This window comes from Onychomys torridus, chromosome 7, assembly GCF_903995425.1.
Source record: "Onychomys torridus chromosome 7, mOncTor1.1, whole genome shotgun sequence".
In the NCBI taxonomy this organism is placed as follows: domain Eukaryota; kingdom Metazoa; phylum Chordata; class Mammalia; order Rodentia; family Cricetidae; genus Onychomys; species Onychomys torridus.
Window position 1 is genome coordinate 51638563 of NC_050449.1, and position 21672 is coordinate 51660234.

General features: G+C 46.1%; 1 protein-coding gene across 6 annotated transcripts in view; it reads right to left on the minus strand.

The window, feature by feature from the left end:
• The window catches only part of Pml (PML nuclear body scaffold), a 47610-nt gene extending 28903 nt beyond the window's left edge, over positions 1-18707 (minus strand). For all 6 annotated transcript variants that reach the window (XR_004945394.1, XR_004945393.1, XM_036191689.1 and 3 more), the window contains exons 1-4: positions 18517-18707; positions 16188-16645; positions 2466-3046; positions 1305-1375 (exon numbers count right to left, since the gene is read on the minus strand). Coding sequence is in view for 4 of the 6 variants with exons in the window: in XM_036191689.1 (XP_036047582.1) it covers positions 1305-1375; positions 2466-3046; positions 16188-16645; positions 18517-18645 (1239 nt within the window). In the remaining 2 variants the exon portion in view is untranslated. The remainder of the gene's footprint in view (positions 1-1304; positions 1376-2465; positions 3047-16187; positions 16646-18516) is intronic.
• Positions 18708-21672: the final 2965 nt, after the last annotated feature.

The following is a 21672-nucleotide window of genomic DNA, read 5'->3' on the forward strand; positions in this document are numbered from 1 at the left end:
ACAGATATTTACATTACGGTTCATAACAGTAGCAAAATTACAGTTACGAAGTAGCAATGAAAATAATTTTATGGTTAGGGGTCACCACAACATGAGGAACCGTATTAAAGGGTCCCAGCTTTAGGGAGGTTGAGAACCACTGGGTTAGAGTTTTAAAATCATGAATACTTTGCCTGCTGGCAGAGCTGAATCTCCTAACAGGACTGACGACGCAGTCACATTACCCTGAGATGGATTTGTGCCTGCCTCTTGTGACCTTTGCACCCACCTCTTTCTGGACTCCTATCCTCGGTACTCAGGCTATGACCAAAACAGCCGGAAGTTTTGTAAAGCAGAGCACTGCCAAAGTTCAAGTTCAAACTGCTTTTCCGCTGAGTCTCTTTGGGTCTGTATCTCTGCAGGAGGCCTTAGACTCCATGCTGTCCCGTAGCTCTAAAATTCTCAAAGTCCTGCCTCCCCCAGGAAGCCTTCCCGATTGCTGGAGCCCACGGCAATCTCTTGCCTAGCTTAATACCCTTGTTGCCCACCAGAGGATCTGCTTGGTCCTGAGCCCACATCTTGACATGCAGACACACACAACCGAGTGACCAGGATGGGGTGGAGAAAGATGCCAGCGCAGGAAGAAACTGAGAAGACTTACCCTGCCGCAGGGAAGCCATGCCTACGAGTGGAGGCGGAGGAGAATGGAAAGGGTGGGTGCCTGTGCACTTCTACCCTGGGAAGCACTAAGTCAGGGTAATCAGAAGAGAAGAACTACCTCAAGAATGAACAAACTTCCTGTCCCCAGAGGCATCTGCATAAAAGTCATCGAGTCAAGGGTGCAGCAGAGCAAATATCAACATGAGCCTACCTAAGGGTGTCTTCCCACCCTGAGAAACTGTAGGCTTTCGGTATGCGATGGCCCTGGAATCTGTGGGATTGAGCTCTGACTCCCAGCCTTAAATCCAAGAACCATGTGGGTTGGGGTGGAGGTCCACCTATGGCAGCCCCAGAAACTGGCTCATTCATTTAGTATGAGCGTCAGGGATATCCTGTATCACATCCAACAGGGCCATTGCTTACATTTACTTCCTTCACTTCCTGCTCACTCCTGGGTCTGACCCCTCCCGAACTAGCCCATGGCCCGTCAAGAGCTACTCAGGCATTTAGGAATGCTGCACTAGCCAGCCAACCCTTCCTTAACTCGCTCCTTCTGAGGGATCCAGCCCAGCCATTTGCTGTCCCCTCTCAGGCATTCTCCCTGCTGCCACAGGACATCAGGACTCCTTGCCTACCACCTCTCCTCACACATAAATCCCCCTCACCTGCTCAAGGTCAAAAGAGTCCCTGGGAACGCTGGCTGCTTCTGGGGTGGCTCTCCTGGCTACAGCTGCATCTGGGGGGAAAAAAAAGAGAGAGAGAAAGCACAAGGGCAGTCTAGCAAGGAGAATTCTGGGCTGGGACAGTGACAGGGAGGTGCTCCTTATTGCTTTTCCTGGGTATTCACTATTGAGCATGTCTCCACAGAGGGGCTGGAGTTGGCTGTTGTAGGCGTGAATCCAACGAGAACAGAGGGGAAGGCAGCACAGCTCTAAATCCCAAGTGCACACCTTTTCATCTTTTGGGAATCATTCACTGCCTAGATGGGGAAGACACAAGTTCATCTCCATTCTAGGACGGCACCTTTACAAGCCCATGGCCATCAGCTCCAGGAGGGAGCCTTCATTCTCGGAACCTGCCAGTAGCCAGTAGGGGTACCCCTCAATAGCTGCTCAGAGTTGACCTTCCAGCCAAAAGATTTAAACGAAAGGCCTGAAGGTGTACATGTGCACTCATGGTCTTTGTTCTGAAAGCCCTTCGACGCCATCAGTTCATACAGGACATAGCTCCTGGATTTTGATTCAGAGCCAAGCATGTCTCTAAACTATGCTTTGTGGCCCAGAATCTTCTCCCATTTTGACAGGATAATGTTTGAGGAAGGAACTGGTCTGGCACTTCTGCACCTCCTAAGAGTCAAGTACTAGTAAGGACCTCAAGGCTGGCAGTTGGCTGCCTCATTCTAGGGGAATTCTTCCTTGCAGTGTCTGACCAAGTACCTCACTGCTAGATTTCCTGAGCCTCCTTCTCTCCTAACCTTACATCCCAGTTTACCTCTCTTTTCCTGGACATTAGGGACTTAAGAGGCCATATCCGGCTGCAAGGATACCACATCCTGTTTCTCAGCTCAGCAGCTTTTCAATTTCCACGTTCCCCAAGGTTGACAAAGTCACATCTATTCCATAGAGTCTTATAAGTTAGCAAAGTGCCTCCTCTGGGTGCCTGCCACACCAGATCATCATATCCTTTATTCTGCCCTCTGGAACCTAAGACCTAATAGTTGTCTTTCATCTATCAAATGGAGATCGATCATCTTTTCTGTCTAGGCTTCCCCTGTGGGCCCTTTCAAGGTCAAACCAGCTGCCGACGAGTGTGGCCTCAGCACTTACCTGTCCTCTGGGTGATACAGGAGATGAGGTCCTGCAGGCACCACTTGAACTCCTCGAAGCCGCTGGTGCGCAGCTGGACTTGCTGGTTCTGGGGCTCCTCCTGGCTCAGGCGGCAGAGTGCCTTGCGCAGAAAGCCATGCATGTCCAGCACCTCCTGGTCGGAGGCATAGAGCTTCATCTTATTGACCAGCGCCCCACCACTGCGGATGCGCTGCAGCACAGCTTCCAGGTGGCCCAGCTGACCAGCTATTTCCTGGTAGTCCCTCTGGTAGCGTGCATTCACCGCCTCAAGCAGCTGGCGCTCCTGCGCCTGCACATGCTCTACCACCTGGCGAACGCGTGCGCGGATCCGCTCCTCAGTGTCTGCGCGTGCGTGCTCCAGCTGGCCTATGGTGGAGCGCATCTGCGCGTGAGCACTGTCGAAGACCCTGTCCTGCTCCTGCAGCGCCTGCGTCATGGTGCCCAGCTCCTCATACCGCTGCTGGATCTCGTCGCCAATGTCGCACCGGAGATGGTTGTGGTCGCCGTCCAGGAGGGCGCATGCGCAACACAGAGGTTTGGCACAGCCTCGGCAGTAGATGCTGCGGACACATCGGACCCACTTAGGACATGCTCTTTCTCAGTTTATGCTTTTCCCTACTCAGTGTCTGTGTTTATGGTTATGATAACGGATCTATCCATAAAATACCAGACAGTAAAAAGCTACCACAGAGCCAGCAAGTTGAGGAAGTAAAGGCACTCGCGGCCAAGCCTGACAACCTGAGTTTGATTCCCTAGAACCCATATGGTGGAAGGAGACAAGCTGTCCTCCAACCTCTACATGAGTGCCACAGCACATGTGCACCCACACACATGCACACATTTTTAAAACTAAAAAAACCTACCACAGTAACAGTTCCTCCACCTATGCAGCAATGCAGACACAGACAAAAAGAAAGAACCACTCTCCTCCATCTCTTACCAACCCCTAACCCTAGCTCTGACCCTACCCTGCCCACTCAGGCCTCAGCTGAGCTCGGTATGGTTTCTTCTTCCCACTGCTCCATATCCAAACTCCAAAGCCGCTGACGTGCATGTCACTGCACATTTGTAAGCACTGACTGGGTGCTTTTATCATTCCCTTTTCACAGCTGAAGTAACCAAGACTTGACAGGTCAGCAATGTGGAGGGCTAATGTTTGTCCCTAAAAAATAAAATCATACTACAATTACCTGGTAACTTCCTTCTCTAATCTTTCATTCAGAACATTTCTTTAGTCCATAGGGACAAACCTAGTGTATTCTTTTTAATAGCTCCATTATAACTACATGGACAATTGCTTAGTTCAACAGGCTCCCTTTTGGCAAACACTCCCGTGATTTCCTGTTTGTGCATTTTCTTTCTGCCTTTCTTCTCTCTCCCTTTTATTTTTTTTGACTGATGTGAACAGTGATTAAATAACATAACATCTATGTTAGGCAGCCTAATGTATGGGTGCCTTTCTCTCTATGAAATAGAGTACAAATAATAGATTGCTAGATCAAAGAATGCATCTCTCTATCTTAATATTTTATGCATGTAAAAATATTCATTAATGGTAAGTATATGATGTTGTGGGTATTTTAATTAGTTGGATTTTTCCAGTTCTACAATGTATATCACAACATTATGGTGTGCATTATATATATATATATATAGTTTTTATTCATCAATTTAATATATAGGCTAACAGAATTTCACAGCATTTACTACCTAATTTTTGAATATGTTACAAGGTGAAGGGACTTTAAATGTGTGTGTGATTAAATTAAGAATCTTGAGGTTATTGGAGCTGCAGAGACAGCTCAGATGTTTAGAGCACTTGGTACTCTTGCAGAGGTCCCCAGGTTGATTCCCAGCACCTACACAGTGGCTCACAATGTCTGTAACTCCAGTTCCAGGAGATCTGATGCTCTCTTCTTACCTTTGCAGGCCCTAAGCACACATGTGCATACATACATGCAGGCAAAACACATAAATAAGCAAATCTTTTAAAAAGATAGTTTAAAAAGAGTTTTAAGATTGAGCGATTACTCTGAGTTATCTGGGTGTCATCTCAGGAGCTGTAATAAAAGAGAGAAGGAGGCAGGTGAGTGAGAGAGGATGGAGCAGAGGCTGGAGTCACACCTCCTGTTGGCTTTGGAGATGGAAGGGAAGAGGTGCCAAGGAATGTGGGCAGCCCAGACCCATTTCAAACATCTGAAGTCCAGGAGGACAAGAAAAGGGATCTGCATTGTTGTAAACCCGCGTCTGTGGTGATTTGTTAAAGCCGCAATGGGAAATTAACACAGGAGCCAGGTAGCAGCCTCGGTCTAAGTTCTTAACCACAGTAAGTCTGTGGCTTCAAAAGTTACCGGGAAAGATACTTTCAGCGACTTCTCCAGAGATAGTCTGCAATTTACTCTCATCCCCGATGCTAAGAAAAAGTTCACTGGAGACCTGGGGAAAGGTCCTACCTGGGGCCACTTGGCCTCAGTAACCAAGACCGACACGGCCCGGAACTATCAACAGAATGCTGCTGGCAGGCCCTGGTCCTCTGCTTTACCAGCTCTCACCCCCCACAGACCACTCAAAGTGATGACGCCTCAGCACTCAATCAGAAGCTGGAGACAAAGGATTCCCAGAGAGCCCAGAGTGTGGGAAGAGAACAGGCCCCAAGCGTGCAGCATTTCCATCCATGGAGTCTGATCTAAGCAACAGGGTCCTGTTATCCAGAGGCAGAACCAGACTGAGATAAGCAGCAATGGAGCAGAGGAGGGACTGTACCTCAGGAGCACGCCATTTGCAGGTCACTGGCCTTCCAAAGCCCCTAACTCTCTGAACCCAGGAATGATCTTAGCCCAGTGGTTCCTTCCCCCTCATCTGAGGGACACTCACTAGGCCTGTACTATGTGCTTGGCACTAGGAAAGAGGCAGAGGTGACAAGGATGTCTTACGGGGTTCTATGACAAGAACTTGCTTTAGTCAAGACAGAGAGTTGTATCTCCAGAAGGGCATATGGCCAGTTACTTCCTTCCAGAATACACAAAAGAATGAACTAAAACACTACTGAGTCCGCAAGAAATGACTCAGCAAAATGACCATATTACACCCGAATTGAAAGAGTGACAGAGAAAGGAGGTGGAGCAAGGAGGGGGAGGGGCAGGAAGGGAGAAGGAGGGGGGGGGGGGAGGGTGGGAGATCTTAATTCTATTCCATCAAAGGAAATAAAAATAGAGGTGGGCGGGGGTTCCACTCACAACAATAATCCAAAACTGTTATAAAATACTTAGACATACTAGCAAGAAATATGCAAGATTTATTCAAAGAAAATAACAAAAGCTCATTAGAAAGAAGTCTAAAGAACAGAAGAGTGGGCCAGTGAGACAGCTCAGTAGAGAAAGGTGAGAGCCAGCCAACCTGGCCACCCGAGCTGGATCCCCAGGACTCACATGGCGAAGAAAATAACCCCAGCTTCTTTGAGTTGACCTCTGACCTCCACATCTGTGCCGTGGCAGATGCACACAGGCACAAGTACATAATCAGTCAATGTCCTGGTGAACCGGAAGAAGGTACAAAGTCCAACTCCTACCCAGGAAGCTCTTGCAGCTAATAGAGTTTTCTTCAGTGAAACGACACAGGGTGTATGAACCACACTGCAGGGCAGGCCTGTGCTCAGTAGTAGCTGGGCAACACAGAACTGGTTCCACGGTTTTGCTTTTCTGTTTGCTTTTTTTTTTTTTTGAGAGAGAGAGAGAGAGAACATGCAATTGGTTGAGTAGGGAGGGAGATCTGGGAGGAGTTGGGAAAGGGGAGAGAATATGATCAAAATATATTGTATGAAAAATTTTTTAAAAATAGCTGGGTGGTGGTGGCACATGCCTTTAGTCCCACCACTCAGGAGGCAGAGGCAGGTGGATCTCTGTGAGTTCGAGGCCAGCCTGGTCTACAGAGTGAGTTCCAGGACAGGCTCCAAAGCTACACAGAAACCCTGTCTCAAAAAAAAAAAAAAAAAAAAACCCCGCAAATAAATAAATAAATAAGGAAGAAAGAAAAATAAAGAAATAGATAAATGTAATTTTAAAATAAAAAAGATTCTTAAAACCCAGAAAAGTAGATGAAGTTCCTCATTAGAAAGACTAAATATTGTAAGATAGTCCATCCTCAGGGTAGCATAAATATTTTAAAGACATTTAAATCTAATTATGAGATTTTAAAAACTTAGCCAAATGATTATAAATGTCATCTGTAGGAACCGATGAACCAAATAGCAAAGAAATGTTTGAAAACCCTGTGGAAGGAAGGCAATGGGGACCCTCCTCAGTCAGGCAGCACTCACTAAAACAAGCATGGAACTAGAACCCAAAGGATCTGGCTTAAAACACTGGACACACCACTCATTCAGGAGGCAGTATCCATTGTGTCCCAGGTCCCCGGCTCTTCCTGACATTCTCAGGGGAATGAATGGCACCACCATTCTCAAGACAGATACTATGGGGTCATCAAAGATGCCTCCCTCTCTACTACTTCAAATACAGTTCACCAGTAATTCTTTTTTAAGATTTGTTTATGTATACCAGAGCTCTAGCTGCATTACGACTTTATGCCAGAAGAGGGCAGCAGATCCCACTATAAATGGTTGTGAGCCACCGTGTGGTTGCCAGGAATTGAACTGGGGACCTTTGGAAGAGCAGCTGAGCCATCTCTCCAGCACTCACCAGTAATTCTTATTGCTGAGTCTACCTTCATCTACTTCAAAAACGTTAGGAAGTCAGCTATGTGCAGCAGAAGCTAGGACAAAAAGACGTTGACAGAAAAACCCTGGCTCCTCCCCTGTCAGATCACTACCACTGTCTTCAGTTTGCCGATCGGGCACTCCCCAAAGCTTGGCCTATCTTGGTCCCTCCTACTCCAATCAAGACTCCCCAGTGCCTCCATCCTGGAATTTCCAAAGGAGAAGCTGAGGTGTGGGTGTGGAAACTGTGCCCTTTCCGCTCACAACCGAAAGAGTCTCATGTCAGTTACATGGTAATAAAGAACACCCAACTTTTTCAACAAGATTAGAGAATTGAGGGGGAAATTCATTGAATTTTGTGATGATACGTTATAATTACTGATGAATATTAACAGAATTTGCCAATAAATGTTGCAAGAAAGAAAATGAATTTGGGGACTGAGAAGATGGCTTAGTTGGTAAAGTGCTTACTGCATGCACAGCATGAGGCCTGAGTTTGGGTCCCCAGCACTCACAAAAACAAGGCATGGTGACCCACATCTGTAATCCCAGCCTGGGGAGGCAGAGACAGCTGGATCCTTGGAATTTGCAGCCTGTCAGTCTGGCTGAATTAGGGAGCCCAGGCTCTGTGACTCTGTCTCAAAAAGTAAGGCGGATAGCAACCGAAGAAGACACTAACATCAACTTCCAGTCTACAAACACTCACACACACACACACACACACACACACACACAGAGTCATGCATATAGTCATGTACCATGTATGCAAACACATAGTCATGCATACACAAGTCATGTACACATACACACAGTTATGCACACACACAGTCATGTGTACACACACATGCACACAAAGAAAAGCAAGCTTTATTCTACAGATAAGCACAGTGATTGAGTTATTTTTATTTAAGTCTGATCTATTTTCACTAAACAAAACAGCAAAATAGAATATCCAAAATAGGGTTGGAGAGATGGATCAGAGTTTAGGAGCACTCGCTGCTCTTTCAGAGGTCCTGAGTTCAATTCCCAACAACCACATGGTAGCTCATAACCATCTATAATGAGATCTGGTGCCCTCTTCTGGCTGGCAGGCATACATGCAGGCAGAAGACTGTATGCATGATAAATAAATAAATAAATCTTAAAAAAAAAAAAAAAAAAAAAAAAAAGAATATCTAAAATAATCAGTTAAGACCATGAGTTAAAAAAGGATATTCACACTGGGCAGTGGTGGTGCACGCCTTTAATCCTAGCACCTCGGGAGGCAGAGCCAGGCGGATCTCTGTGAGTTCGAGGCCAGCCCTGGCTACCGAGTGAGTTCCAGGAAAGGCGCAAAGCTACACAGAGAAACCCTGTCTAGAAAAACAAAAACAAAAACAAACAAACAAACAAACAAAGAATATTCAGTAAGAGACTAAGACAACAGCATGCTACTCTATTAGACAAGCAACATATAAAAACAGCCAATTCTGCCATTTACTTATACCCATCTTGAAATACCACACTAACCTTAACAGCTTTGGCAGAGTATGTCTAAAGTGTAAGATATGCCATGCCAGAAATTTGTTACAAAATTAAATGACCAAAATTCATCATTAAACATTGACATAATCTGGTGATATGCAAAATAGACAATGATTCCATATGTTACACAGCAATTCTGGAATTATCAAGAAAGTTATAATGACTATTATGTGGCTTTGCCTGTATATGGCAGTTCTAATTTTGGTTAACCCACTCAAATGTTAAGTAAGTTCCCTTCAAAGTGTACTGATACTGTTTGGTTATTAATAGGAAAACACTGAAAAAATAAACCAAAAGGTGTGATATCAGTGGTAGCAAAGCAAGAACAAGGCTCAGAAGGCAGAAAGTGAGGAAAAAGAAGAGGGATGTAGGAAAATGTCACAGACGTTTGAGATGATGGAGTCTGGCAAGTTCCAGAATAATTTGATACAAAATGCTCACCATCAAGACAGCTTGGATGTCTTAGGTTTCTAATGTTGTGATGAAACACCATGACCAAAGCAACTTGGGGAGGAAAGGGTTTATTTGGTTTACTCTTCCACAGCACTGTTCATCACAGAAGGAAGTCAGGACAAGAACTCAAACAGGGCAGGAACTTGGAGGCAGGAGCTAATGCAGGGGTCATGGAGGGGTGCTACTTACTGGCTTGCTCCTCATGGCTTGCTCAGCCTGCTTTCTTATAGAACCTAGGACCACCATCCCAGGGATGGCACCATCCATGATGGGCTAGGGCCTCTCACATTGATCACTAATTAAGAAAATGTCCTAAAGGCTTGCCTACAACCCAAAGTTATGGAAGTATTTTCTCAGTTGAGGATCCCTCCTCTCCAGCGCGCTACCTTGTGTCAAGTTGATATAAAACTAGCCAGGACATTGGTTAATTAACAAATTTCAATAATAAGAAACATCTTTGGGCACTAAGACAGAAAAGAGGGTGCTGGGGAGATGGCTCGTGCTGCAGATGGACCTGACTTTAGACCCCCAGCACCTGTGTAAAAAGCTGGGTGTAAAGGTCTATCCAGGGGATGAGCTTCATGTTGTCACAGACCATGCCTCAAAAAGCAAGGTGACTACTGAAAAGAGACAGCCAGTGTCAACCTCTGGCTTCCATATGTACGAGCATGCTTACTCCCCCCCACATTTGCACACAGGCTTACACAACACACACACCAAGACAGAAAAAGAAAATCTACCTTGGCCCTCTGCTTTTTTTTTTTTTTTTTTTTTTTTTTTAACCAATAAAGCAGCAGTGTGTACAACATTCAGAAGGGAAGAGTGTGACCCAGGAACACTACTAGACTTGGCTAAGACGTCACTCAAGTCTATGAGGGGCCATGAATGGTCTCTAACCCAAGAGAGACACAAGCAGCTTGGAACACAGGGGTCCTCCTTGAAGGAAAATATTTACTGTGTCCTTCAGTCAGGAGCCCAACCAAAACACAGACTCTGGGTGCTGACAGCATGCAGCTCAGAGGTAGTAAACACTCATCCCAGATTCCATCTCCAGTTGTGGGGGTGTGGGGGGAGGGGCGGAAATCCAACAGTTTGGGGTTGATGGTGTAAAATGCCCGAGTTGAGAGGGAAACAAACCTGCAGGGACTGGAACTGAGCATTCGGACCGTCCATGGCTTAGATTCCGTGAATGCTAAGATGGAGTGCTTCCTTACAAACAATTAGACTTCGGTAGGTTTTTGAAAAAGTATTTGTGTGTGTGTGTGGGGGGGGGGTCAGAGGACACAGCTTATGTGTGGAAATCAGAGGACAACTTGCAGAAGTCATTTCTCTCTTCACCATGTAGCCTCTGGGATTAAACTTAGGTCACTAAGTGCTCTTACCCATTGGGCCATCTTGCCAGCCCCTCCAATAATTTTTTTAAAGAAGGTTTGAGCTTAGAGGAATCTTTTTGGAAGGGTTCTCTCTCTCTCTCTCTCTCTCTCTCTCTCTCTCTCTCTCTCTCTCTCTCCTTTCTTTTTCCTTCCCTTTTTGGTGACTGGGGATCAAACCCAGGGCCTCACACAACTCAGCAGATACTCTACCACTGAGCTTCATCCCCAGATCCTAAAACATACTTAGAACTTGGCGAGTCTAATTTGTTTTTCTGTTAAATTCAAGGAAAATTCAACTTTACACTGCTTTAACAGCATGCTTCCTTTTAACAGCACAGTTCTAAAGGAAGACACTCTGAGTTCTAAGTAAGCAGCCTGCAGAATCCTTCTGCTAGCTGCAGGCTGCAGGAAGGGGAAGGGCTGGCAGGTCGGGAGAGACCCCACGCTGCAGTCAGGAGTCCTTCATCCTGTCCTGTCCCAGGTGGCATGGACCCTCCTTCTAGGTTAGTGCCTATGAACACCGAGACCTCTCAATTTCTGTCTCCTTTGGGCAGTGGAAATAGTCTTGGCAGGGGGCTCGGGATTAAGATACCTCAGGGAGACCATCTCTGAAGATGGGCAGGTGCTCTACCATGGAAAGAAGGAAGGTGGAATCAACTCAGAACACTCCTTTCTGTGACTCTACGGGAGAGGGCTCCTAAGGCGTCAGGAGCCAGCTTTACATGATGCCGGCTATAAACCTTTGCCCTCGTTTCTGCCCATACCTGGCATTTTATTTTCTTTGATTCTTTTGCAGTAGCCATTTTTCTGAGGCACACTGAAGGCATTTCCCCCTCCTAACATTAGTATGGAATCATCAGACTTTCTTTTAAAGAGGACACACCCATGAGCTTTGAGAAAGCATAACTCTGGCATAGGCCAAGCTGAATGGCCCCTGGCATTCGAAGCAGCTTTTCAAGGAGAGCACTTGATCCAGTGGCGATAATACTGAGACTCGGCCAGGTCACAGAAATAGAGAGGCCTTCCTGGTGGCACAAGCTATGTGTCTAATCAGGCTGGGGGTCAGGCGCCAGACCACCTTTCCTGGCTTATATGAGCCATCAACCATTTTACACTCCAGAAGCTAACTGAACATTTCTCGCTCATTTTTACACATTGTTTCTCATGGAACTCACAGAACTCAACAAACCTCTCCAAAGTATGATTTTAAAATGCTTCTAATTCTCCTCACAGTCAGATAAACTGCCTTCAAACTGCCTGGCACTGCATTTGAAGCCATCTCCTGGGGCCTGAGAGTCCTCACCAGGGATCACTGTGCTGTGTGTACTCAACACAGCCTTCCGATCAAAGGCTGTATATTCAGCCCTCAAAGACACCAATTCTCATTTGTTTGGCAACAGATGTTTCCATGCCCAGCATGAAGTAAACTGTTGCCTTCTTAATTGATTATTCAGTGGCAGATGGACAGACAAACAGATGTGGTTCCAGTTGGCTTCATTTTATGAGTTAGGAATCCATGAGAAAAGCCTGTTACCATTAAGTCTCCCTGCTAACCATTCTTCTACACTGTCCAAAGTCTCCAGGCCCCATCTCTGAGCAGTCAAGCCCAATACCACTGCTGGAGAAGAGCGTTCAACCTTTCCAGGGACTAACACTCTAACCCTGATCTTGCCTTGAGTAATTTTTAATTCTTTGTTGTTGTTGTTTCCTCTGAAACATCACAAGCACAAGGGCCAGGTGTGTGGAGGAGAAATCTCTTTTATACACATAATATCCTACCAAATGGAGCATGGGTATTCCTGGGTCTGAAACCACATTTCCTGGGTAAGTGCATTTCAAAACTGAGAAAGGAGTCACTAACATCCTGTCTGCTATGTTACCCAACTGCAGGCAGTAACCCTGCTTCTGCCATGGGGCGGTGCTCCTCGATGGCCAGAAATCAGCCTCAGCAACATCATGAGCCCCAGGAGGATGTAATGCACTACAAATTCCCCAGGGGTGGGTGAGTGGGTAGGCAGGAAGGGTGGGGACAGACAGGGCTGGTAAGCAAGGGGGAACCGTTAGCATGTCCGGCTTCAGCAGCAGCCCAGCTTGTCCTTGCTTTGTCGCAGCTTTGCTATGGGATGTCATTGGTTCCTGCCCAGAGCTGCCTTTCTGTCACCTGTGGCCAACCATTCCAGCTTCTGGAAAGTCTTAGAGACTTTCTTCTGGGATTCTGATCCCATCACACTTCTTTTTTTTCTTTTTTCCTTTTTTTGGTTTTTCAAGACAAGGTTTTTCTGTGTAGTCTTAGCTGTCCTGGAACTCACTCTGTAGACCAGGCTGACCTCGAACTCACAGAGATCCACCTGCCCCTGCCTCCTGAGTCCCGGAATTAAAGACATGCTCCACCACCACCCAGCCCCCATCACACTTCTTTAATTTGATGAATAAGTATTCCATTCTCTCCATACAGCTATAGCACCTGCCTACAGACTTTGACGTCCTAGATGACTTCCCTCTCCCCAATCTACCAAACTTTAGGCTCAAACATCCAGACACAGAGAGCCCTAGACCCTATCACTCATAAGTGAAAGGCCTATCAAGTGAGCCTCCAGGTCCCACAGGCTCTAACACTGTGAGACTCAGTCTTTCCCTGCCCTGTCCCTTCCCATAGACCTCAATTTCCTAAGGGGGTTCCTTTTCCCTCCAGATTCTACACTTCAGTTTCTGAACATACCCAACATAAGGTAATAAGAGTCCTGCCAAACAATTGTGATATAGAAATAAGAAAGCAACTGAGCAGATAAACATTGGCCTAGCAGCTGCCAAAGTTGCCCACTTGGGACAAAGAACCAGAGTGCACGGAGAGGGTGTAGCCTGACTTCAAGCAGTGAGTTTCCAACAGTGTACTCCATTGTCTGATTAACACTCTATAGGGTACTCAATGACAAGAGTGTGTGCATGAAAAAAAGAGCAAGCTGAACAGGGTGAATGTTCTGGAAAGTGTGAAATAAAGTCCTGACTTCTCCCAAGCCCCATGTGTTTGACCCCAGCTCATCTTTCCTATCCCTGAATAGTGCAATTTCTAAGACTCACAGATTCCCTAGTGCTCTACCTCACACGTGATGCTTTCTTCTTCTGGCCTTTCTCTTTCCTTCCACAGGGGCACTGCTAATCTAAGTCATATGACACCCTCTTAGAAGCTGCCTCTCTGTCCAGCCACGCTGGGCAGGTGGACTTCTGCAATCTAGACCTTTATGCCTAGCTTCCTTCTTCCTTCTGCCCACACATTAGATATCAGTGTCCTGGGCAGGTAATGCTGTCAAGGGAACAACAAAGGAGCCAGTGTGGTCCGAGTCACTGTGAAAACACAGGCTCAAAGAGTAGTTAGTGAGACAGCCCCCCTGCCTGGTCACCCTGCAGCCTTTGCTGCTCACTGCTGGTTCTGTTTGTCCACCCCAGATACCCAAGAAGGCAAGGCGGGGTCTGTTTGTACTCACATTCCAATACTTAACAGAGGCATTCCAATACACTACAGGCATGGCAAGATGGTAGGCTGAACCAATCCACTCCACAGGCATGGTGATCAAATGCCAGTGACTTGAGGGCAGACCCTAAGCCTGGTTAAAAGCTACCTCTTGTGATGCTTCCCCAGCATGAGCTACATGGCAGCTCAATGGCAAAGGCCATGGTGGTTTATTTTGACTTGTGGCCAAAGGGAAATTGTGGATTATTTACGACACTGAGGTTGGTGAAAAAAATTTCCATAACCACTAGTTTAAAGAGAGAGAGAGAGAGAGAACAACATCCAAAATTGTCCCCTGGCTTCCACATGCACTCGTGTGTGCATGAGAATATACATACACACACATACATACACACAATTCATATTGTACTTATACAGGCTTTTAGAAATCATTATTCCCAAATATAGTTAAGTATAATAAAAACCCATTTACATGGCATTTATATTTTTTGGCATTATAAGTAATTTTTTTTTTTTTAAAGGCAGGGTCTCACTTTGTAGCACTGGCTAGCCTGGAACTTGCTATGTAGACTGGATTCCTCAAACTCATAAAGATCTGCCTGCCTCTGCTACCCTAGTGCGGGTATTGAAGGCTTCCTGGCTTATGAGTAATCTTGAAGTGGCTTAGAGTTCTCAGGAAGTCGAGCACTTCTCTGAGGGGGTGAAGAAATCAATCACTCCCTATGAAAGACTGTATTATCATGCTCAAAGAAATGAAAGATTACAAATTAAAGAGATTAGTATAAAACAGACAGGAAACCCAGTGCAGAAACCATATATACTTCATACTAAATTGATTATACTTACAAAGAATAGCCTAATATTAAAATATTTCAAAATGTAACTAACTAGATAGGAATGAAATTAATAGTATATCAAGATCCAAGTTGAATTTTTCCTCCTAGGAACCAAAATCCAGTTCAAAGAAAAGATATTCATTTAACTCATCATACTAAAAGACCATAGAACATATAGAGATTATTTTTAACATAGACATGAGCTCTTCCTTGGACTGCATTAAAACCATACACCATCAAGAGAGAGATTGATGCATTTGATTGCCTAAAACTAAAGAGTTATTCTAAATACGATATCACATACTAAGTGAAAGACTATCACCACAGAGTCTTACAGAGGGACAAACTCCTCAAAGGAAAAAGCAAACCAGCTTTCAAACTGCCAATTCACAAAGGAGGAAACACAAGGACAGGAAAGCCATTTGATCTCAACAGTGCCCAATGAAATGCAAATGGAGCAGCAGTGAACGCTGAGGAGGCCAGCAGGGGCAGGCAGGACTCCTCTGAGACTCTGGCCGGAAGCAAGCTCCTGGAGTACAGAGTCTGTAGGTTAAGGAGTACCCCATATGAGGAAATGCTTTCTGCTGCCGCTGATTTCCCAAGAACTACTAGTCCTGTTAGGCAGAACCACGTGCAAGCAATCTGCTTGTGAGGAGTCAAGGGTTCATGCATTATACACTACCTTATTGGCTAAAAAGGAAGAGACAAGCCCTTATAAAGCTACTCTCTCTGCATGTATATTCACAAAGAAACTTACAAGAAGCATTCAAAATTAGTAAGGGCAGCTGCCCTGTGGAAGAGGGAAAGTGTGGAAAACTAAGCGGATGGGAAGGAAATAGAGACGGCTCTTTTATTATAGTACACATTTGGTTTGGGAGCCACATAAATATATTCCCTATGTAAACATGAAATTAAAACATGCCGTTTAACAAAAATAGTTACAGTTTTCGAATTTCTCTTTTCTTTTTCTTTGCTCTTTTCATGTAGATATTTTCAGCCAGCACTCCCAGATGATATAGTTTCAACTTTTCAGACACCATTTACCTGCCCTTTATCTTAACATCCAGCCCTACTGAGACTCCCTGGGACCCCTGAGGAAGAGTCCACTCTTAAGACATCTAAAATTCTGTGGCATGTACTAAAACGTACTGTTTCTACACCTCACTTGCAATGGCACCCTGAAAATCTTTGTCCTAAAGACATACTAGGTAAGGGTGATTCTGCAGCACTATATATTTCAGAGGCGCATTAGAAACGACTACAAGTCAGAGGACCGCATTTTGAGTGACCAGCTCCCGGAAGCTCCCACCCCTGGCTCCAGGATGCTCCACTCACTTGGTCGGCGCGGGGGTGCGATGGTTGGTATTGGAGCAGAAGATGTTGGACTTGCGCGTACTGTCGAGGAATTCGCGAACTGAGCTGTCGCGGAGCTCGGCCAGGGGCCGGGCCTCGTGCTTGAGGTACCACTGGTGCGCGTCGAAGCATTTGTGGCACATGAGCTGCTCACATTCGAAACACCAGAAGTCAGCCGGCTCTTTGCAGCGGGTACACGCAGCCTGCACATCCACGATCTGTCGGAATACCGCCAGGCGCCGCTGCAGGCTCTCGAAGAACACGTTATCCAGGGCCTCCTCAGCGCCAGCCCCCGGCGCCTGGCAGATCCGGCACTGCAAGCCCGACGCCTCCAGGCATCCAGAGCACAGCGTGTGCAGGCAAGGCAGCAGCTTGGGGCACCTGGCTTGGGCCTGGCAGCCCGGACAGCGCAGAAACTGGAATTCCTCCTTCATGGCTTGCTAGTGAACCAAAGAAAGAAATAAGGCCTACAGAAAGCCCAGAAGTCCTTTCCCTCCACCCCCCCCCCCCCCCCCGCCCGACCGTCCAAACATCCCTGCATCTGGAGGCTGGAATAGGTAGGACCTCGCATTCCATCCCAGGGAGTCATTGGATCATGCCCTGGCTTATCGGCACCCCAGTTACTCAGGCCTTGAAGCTTTCACTGCACAATTTACCGGGCCCCCATTTACTTACCATTAGACCCACTAGTAGGCCATGAGATACAAGATTGGATACATCTTTGCCTTCAGGAGACTCAAGTTTGGAAAGCAGATAGGCAAAAGTACCAACCTTATATAAAGTGCTTATGGTCCTCAAAAAGTCAGACATAGAACTACTCTATAATCAGAACTTCCACCTTTCACATACACCCAGAAGAACTGGGGGACATTCCAAACAGATATTTATATACTAATGTGCCCACAGCACTAACCACAGCAGTCACAACGGCCCAAGTTCTGACTAGCACATGAATGCATGGACAAAGTGTGTCTGAACACATAATGGAATAGCATTCACACTTTAAAAGGAATGAAATTCTGATTACATGCAACAACATGGATGAACCTTGAGAACATTATGGTAAATATGCCTGCCATAAAGTGAGAAATATTATGCAATTCCATTTATATGAAATATTAGAACAATTAAGTTCATAGAAACAGAGGAAGTATAGCTACTGTTTAAAGGGTACAAAGTGCTCCAATACAGTGCCTGGTGCATGAGAAGTATCCATAAATGTAACTAGTCCTGTTAATCCTTAGCTATATAATGCTAATAATTAAAAAGTTATGACAATGTGGCATTATTTGAGCTTTTGTGAAGAGGAAAGGGGGGAAAGAATAAGGAAAGAAGGGACAGAAGTAGTTTCTTTGGAGATAAGTATGGCAGGTTGAGGTAAACCTTCCAGGAGGACCAAGAACTAGGCTTCCTTAAGAGAAGCCACATGAGTAGGGCATGGTGGCACACACCTTTAATCCCAGCACTCAGAAGGTAAAGACGGTAGTCTCTATGAGTTTGAGGCCAGCCTAGTGAGCGCCAGCCCTGCCACTACTATATAGTGAGGCCCTGTCTCAGGAAAACAAAACAAATAAAAAATCCCTAAACCTCATACACATAAGATAAAAATAAATCTATGAAAGTCAAAAGAGAGAGAAGCCGCATGAGTCGTCTTGGTTTCAGCCAAGACAGCACTTCGGTGGGGGCCGAGTTTTCTTTGTTTGTTCTGGAACAGGGTTTTGCTGTGCCGTCCTCAACAGTCTTGAACTCTCTGTGCAGACCAGGCTGGCCTGGAACTTATATCCTCCTCCAGCACCTATGTCTTGAGTACTGTTGGCCTGGAACTTACCCTCCTCCAGCACCTATGTCTTGAGTACTGTTGGCCTGGAACTTACCCTCCTCCAGCACCTATGTCTTGAGTACTGTTGCTCCTGGCATGTGCTACCACTGCTGTGAGGGGGTGTAAATGGTTTTGTCATGTTTGGGGCATGTCTTTAGCTCCAGGCTATGGCAAAGGGGACTCCTGGCCTGGCCTTCTCCCTGGACGCGTTTTTCATCTGAGGTAGGAGCTAAAAGACAAGGCTCCAGGGGGTAGGAGTGGCCCATCTCATTACTACCCGGACTAAACCCGTGGTTCCCCTAACTCATTCTGGTTCCTCTTTTTATTCTCTGCTATCTGTCCTGCCCCTGCCCAGATGGGAGGATGAGGACCTTGGTTTCTCTCTAGAACATTAAACTGCCATCTCTATAAAAGCCTTCTTCATTCTCAACTCCCCCACCAAAGCAAACAAATAAAACCCTATCAGCCCTTCATCTCCTAACCCAGTAGTACCTCCGCGGGGTTTTGGTTGTGTTCATGGTCTTCGGAGGGGTCCTCCGGGGGAGGCATGGTTGGCGTGGGGGTCAGGGCAGGGTCCTGTTGGAGGCAGGGAGATCCAGTGGGTGAGGGCGCCTTCTGCATGGGAACCGGTGCAGTTTCGGTTTCTGGATTTGGGTCTGTGAGGGCGGGAGATAAATCCCAGACTGCAGCCAGAAAACTGTGCAGCCTGAGCTGTCCAGCGAGGCGGTGCTCGCCGAGGGCCCGCCTCCCGAGAGGAAGTGAGACAGGGCGGGGGCGTGTCTAGAGGCGGAGAGGCTGGTTCTAAAGTCACTCTTCGGGAGTTGGAAGGGAAAGACTGGGGAGCTATGGAGCCGCCTCGGGTAGAACCAGAGAGGTTAACCAAACGAACCAACAGACAAGCCCAGAGTGGTGGCATGACTCTAAAAGATCTACGAAGAAAGATCCTGCCACGCACACAATATGCATACTAGGAGAGATGCAGAGCTGACTGGCTGACAGGCATTTCCCTGTTCCAGACCTGTCTGTGAGCTCACTCAGCTCACCTCACAGATTTGTGCCTCCCCAGTTAAGAACCCCTCTTTGAGAGGCTCTTTCTTTATTAAGAAATAAACCCCTCTTTGAGAGAACACCCAAGCAACCCCAAATGGAGACCGAGACCCAGAATTGGGATGGGTCTGCCTGGAAAGGCATCCCTCAGCTGAGAATGGAGCATGCAGGAGGAAGTCACTAGGGATTCAGGGCTGTGGGGACACTTTAAAGGCAGGCACCTGGAAAGGAGTGGAGGTTTGAAACAGGAGAGCTTGTTTGGGAAGTAGTCAGGACCATTTTCAGATTTGAGATGGAGCTCCTGAAAAATGATACCCAAGAAGAGGAGATTAATCACAAGGCCAGAGACTGGCCAGTTCTATTTTATCTGAGAGTTGGTGAAGGGTTTGGTACATGGTGTCAGCTATGTCTGTCTGATGACCTTGAGACAGGAGGCTTATGAGAAGTGGCTGTGGGATGCCGAGGAGGACCAGAGTCAGGTGGGAGGACATTGGTGAAAGACAGAACAGGATGATGCCTTGAGTGACCGTGGGTCTGGTGAATGTGAGGTGGAAGAGAGCAGGGAGACAGCGGGGAGAACTGGCCAGAAGCAGTGAAGAGAGCAAGGAGACAGAAAGGTAGCTCTTGGCCAGTGAAAAGAGATTCCGAATCCAGTGGGCGAGGGAAAAGGCACACCTGCAGTTAGTCTCGTTGGCCAGAGCCTTTGGCTTCCACTCCAATCTGTTCCCACCCACTTTTCTGGTCCCTGTGTAATCCATCCTGTGCTGTGTTCTATATGAAACAGATTAGAAGGGATGGTGACAGGTCCCCACTGTTGTAAACTTAAAGTTGGGGTTAGGAGGGTGCTGAAGGGAGACACAACAGCCAAGAGACTACAAGAGGCCTTGCAGGTGTCCCATACCTCCAGGCTGACCTGTAATCCTTGGCCTTTAAAATGAGGCCATCAAACTAAGACCAGTCAAATGGAGTGGACAGTTGTTTCTGTCATATTTTGTTAAGAATGTGTTTGTACAAATATTTATTTTCTTTTCTCAATTTCATTATCATGTGATGTAACATCAATTAAGAGAATATCAATGGTTATCATATTTAAGTCTGAGATACTAAAAGAATGTCCCTCAAGGGACATTGTCACCTATTCTAAATGTATAATGCATTTGTAGTTGTATGAGGGATAGTTATGTTAGGTGTAATTATGACACACTGTTAAATATATAATGTGTTTGCAATTTATATGTGGGATAGTTATATTATATTTAGGCATTATTATGACCTGCTTATTGTTTTCATTTGGAAATTAATCACAACATAAGGAGACATGATTGTGTGTCAAGTTGACAAGGAGTGGAATTGTGAGGGTTATTCTTGGTTGTCAACTTGACTACATCTAAACCCCACTCCTGATACCAACTTGTCTCATGGTTTTTATTGTTGTGACCTTTGACAAAACACCATAATCAAAAAGCAAGTTGGGGAGGAAAGGGTTTATTCTGCTTACACTGTCACACTGTAGTTCATCAGTGAAGGAAACCAGAACAGGGACTCAAACATGGCAGGATCGTGGAGGCAGGGACTGATACAGAGACCATGGAGGGGTGCTGCTTACTGGCTTGCTCTCCATGGATTGCTCAGCCTGCTTTCTTATAAAGCCCACAGTGGGATGGGCCCTCCCACATCAATCGTTAATTAAGAAAATGTTCTACAGCTTGCCTACAGCCGGATCTTATGGAGACATTTTCTCAATTGGAGTTACCTCTTCTTTCATGATTCCAGCTTGCTTGTGTCAAGGTGACATAAAATTAGCCAACAGTCATAGGCAGAGGGACTTAGAAATGGGCTATGGTAGGATCTGGGGAAGCAAGATTGGGAAAGCTTTATTCTTTTCTGGTTTTATAAAATGGCCTCCTGACAGCCTCCCCAGCATCCTATTGGAGTACATTTGCTCCCTCCCTTTGGGTTTTCTAAAGCCATGGAAAGACAATTTACCTCAAGTACCTGGATCAAGGAGTCTGATGTAGCGCTGTGATAACTCTGCCACCACCACCAGCAGCAGCACCACCACCACCACACTGCCATGTTTCCTGAGGTGTCTGCACGTGTAATTTCTCCTTTATACCAAAGTTCAGGCCTTCTGACTTCACCTTGTCCACAATGACTTGGGTCTGCCATCATTAAGCAAGTAAGCACAGTGCTCTATATGACAGGGTCTGTTTCCTGGGCTGTGGGGAAACAGAAAAAGACCAATAATGCCCAGGAGGAAGCCTAAATCTGGATAAAGCACATTCCTCAGTGTGTTGAGTTTGGAGGAGTACTCTGAGGCAGATGACATTTCCTTGATTCTGGAGAAAAGGCTCCTGTGATGCTCTTTTTATCTATCTATCTATCTATCTATCTGTCTGTCATCTATATGTCTGTCATCTATTTATCTATCATCTATCTATCTATCTATCTATCTATCTATCTACCTACCTACCTATCTATCTATCTATCAATCATTTATTATTTTTGGTTTCTCTGCGTGGTTTTGGTGCCTGTCGAGACCCGCCTGCCTCTGAGTGCTGGGATTAAAGGCGTGCGCCACCGCCGCCCGACTCCCGTAAT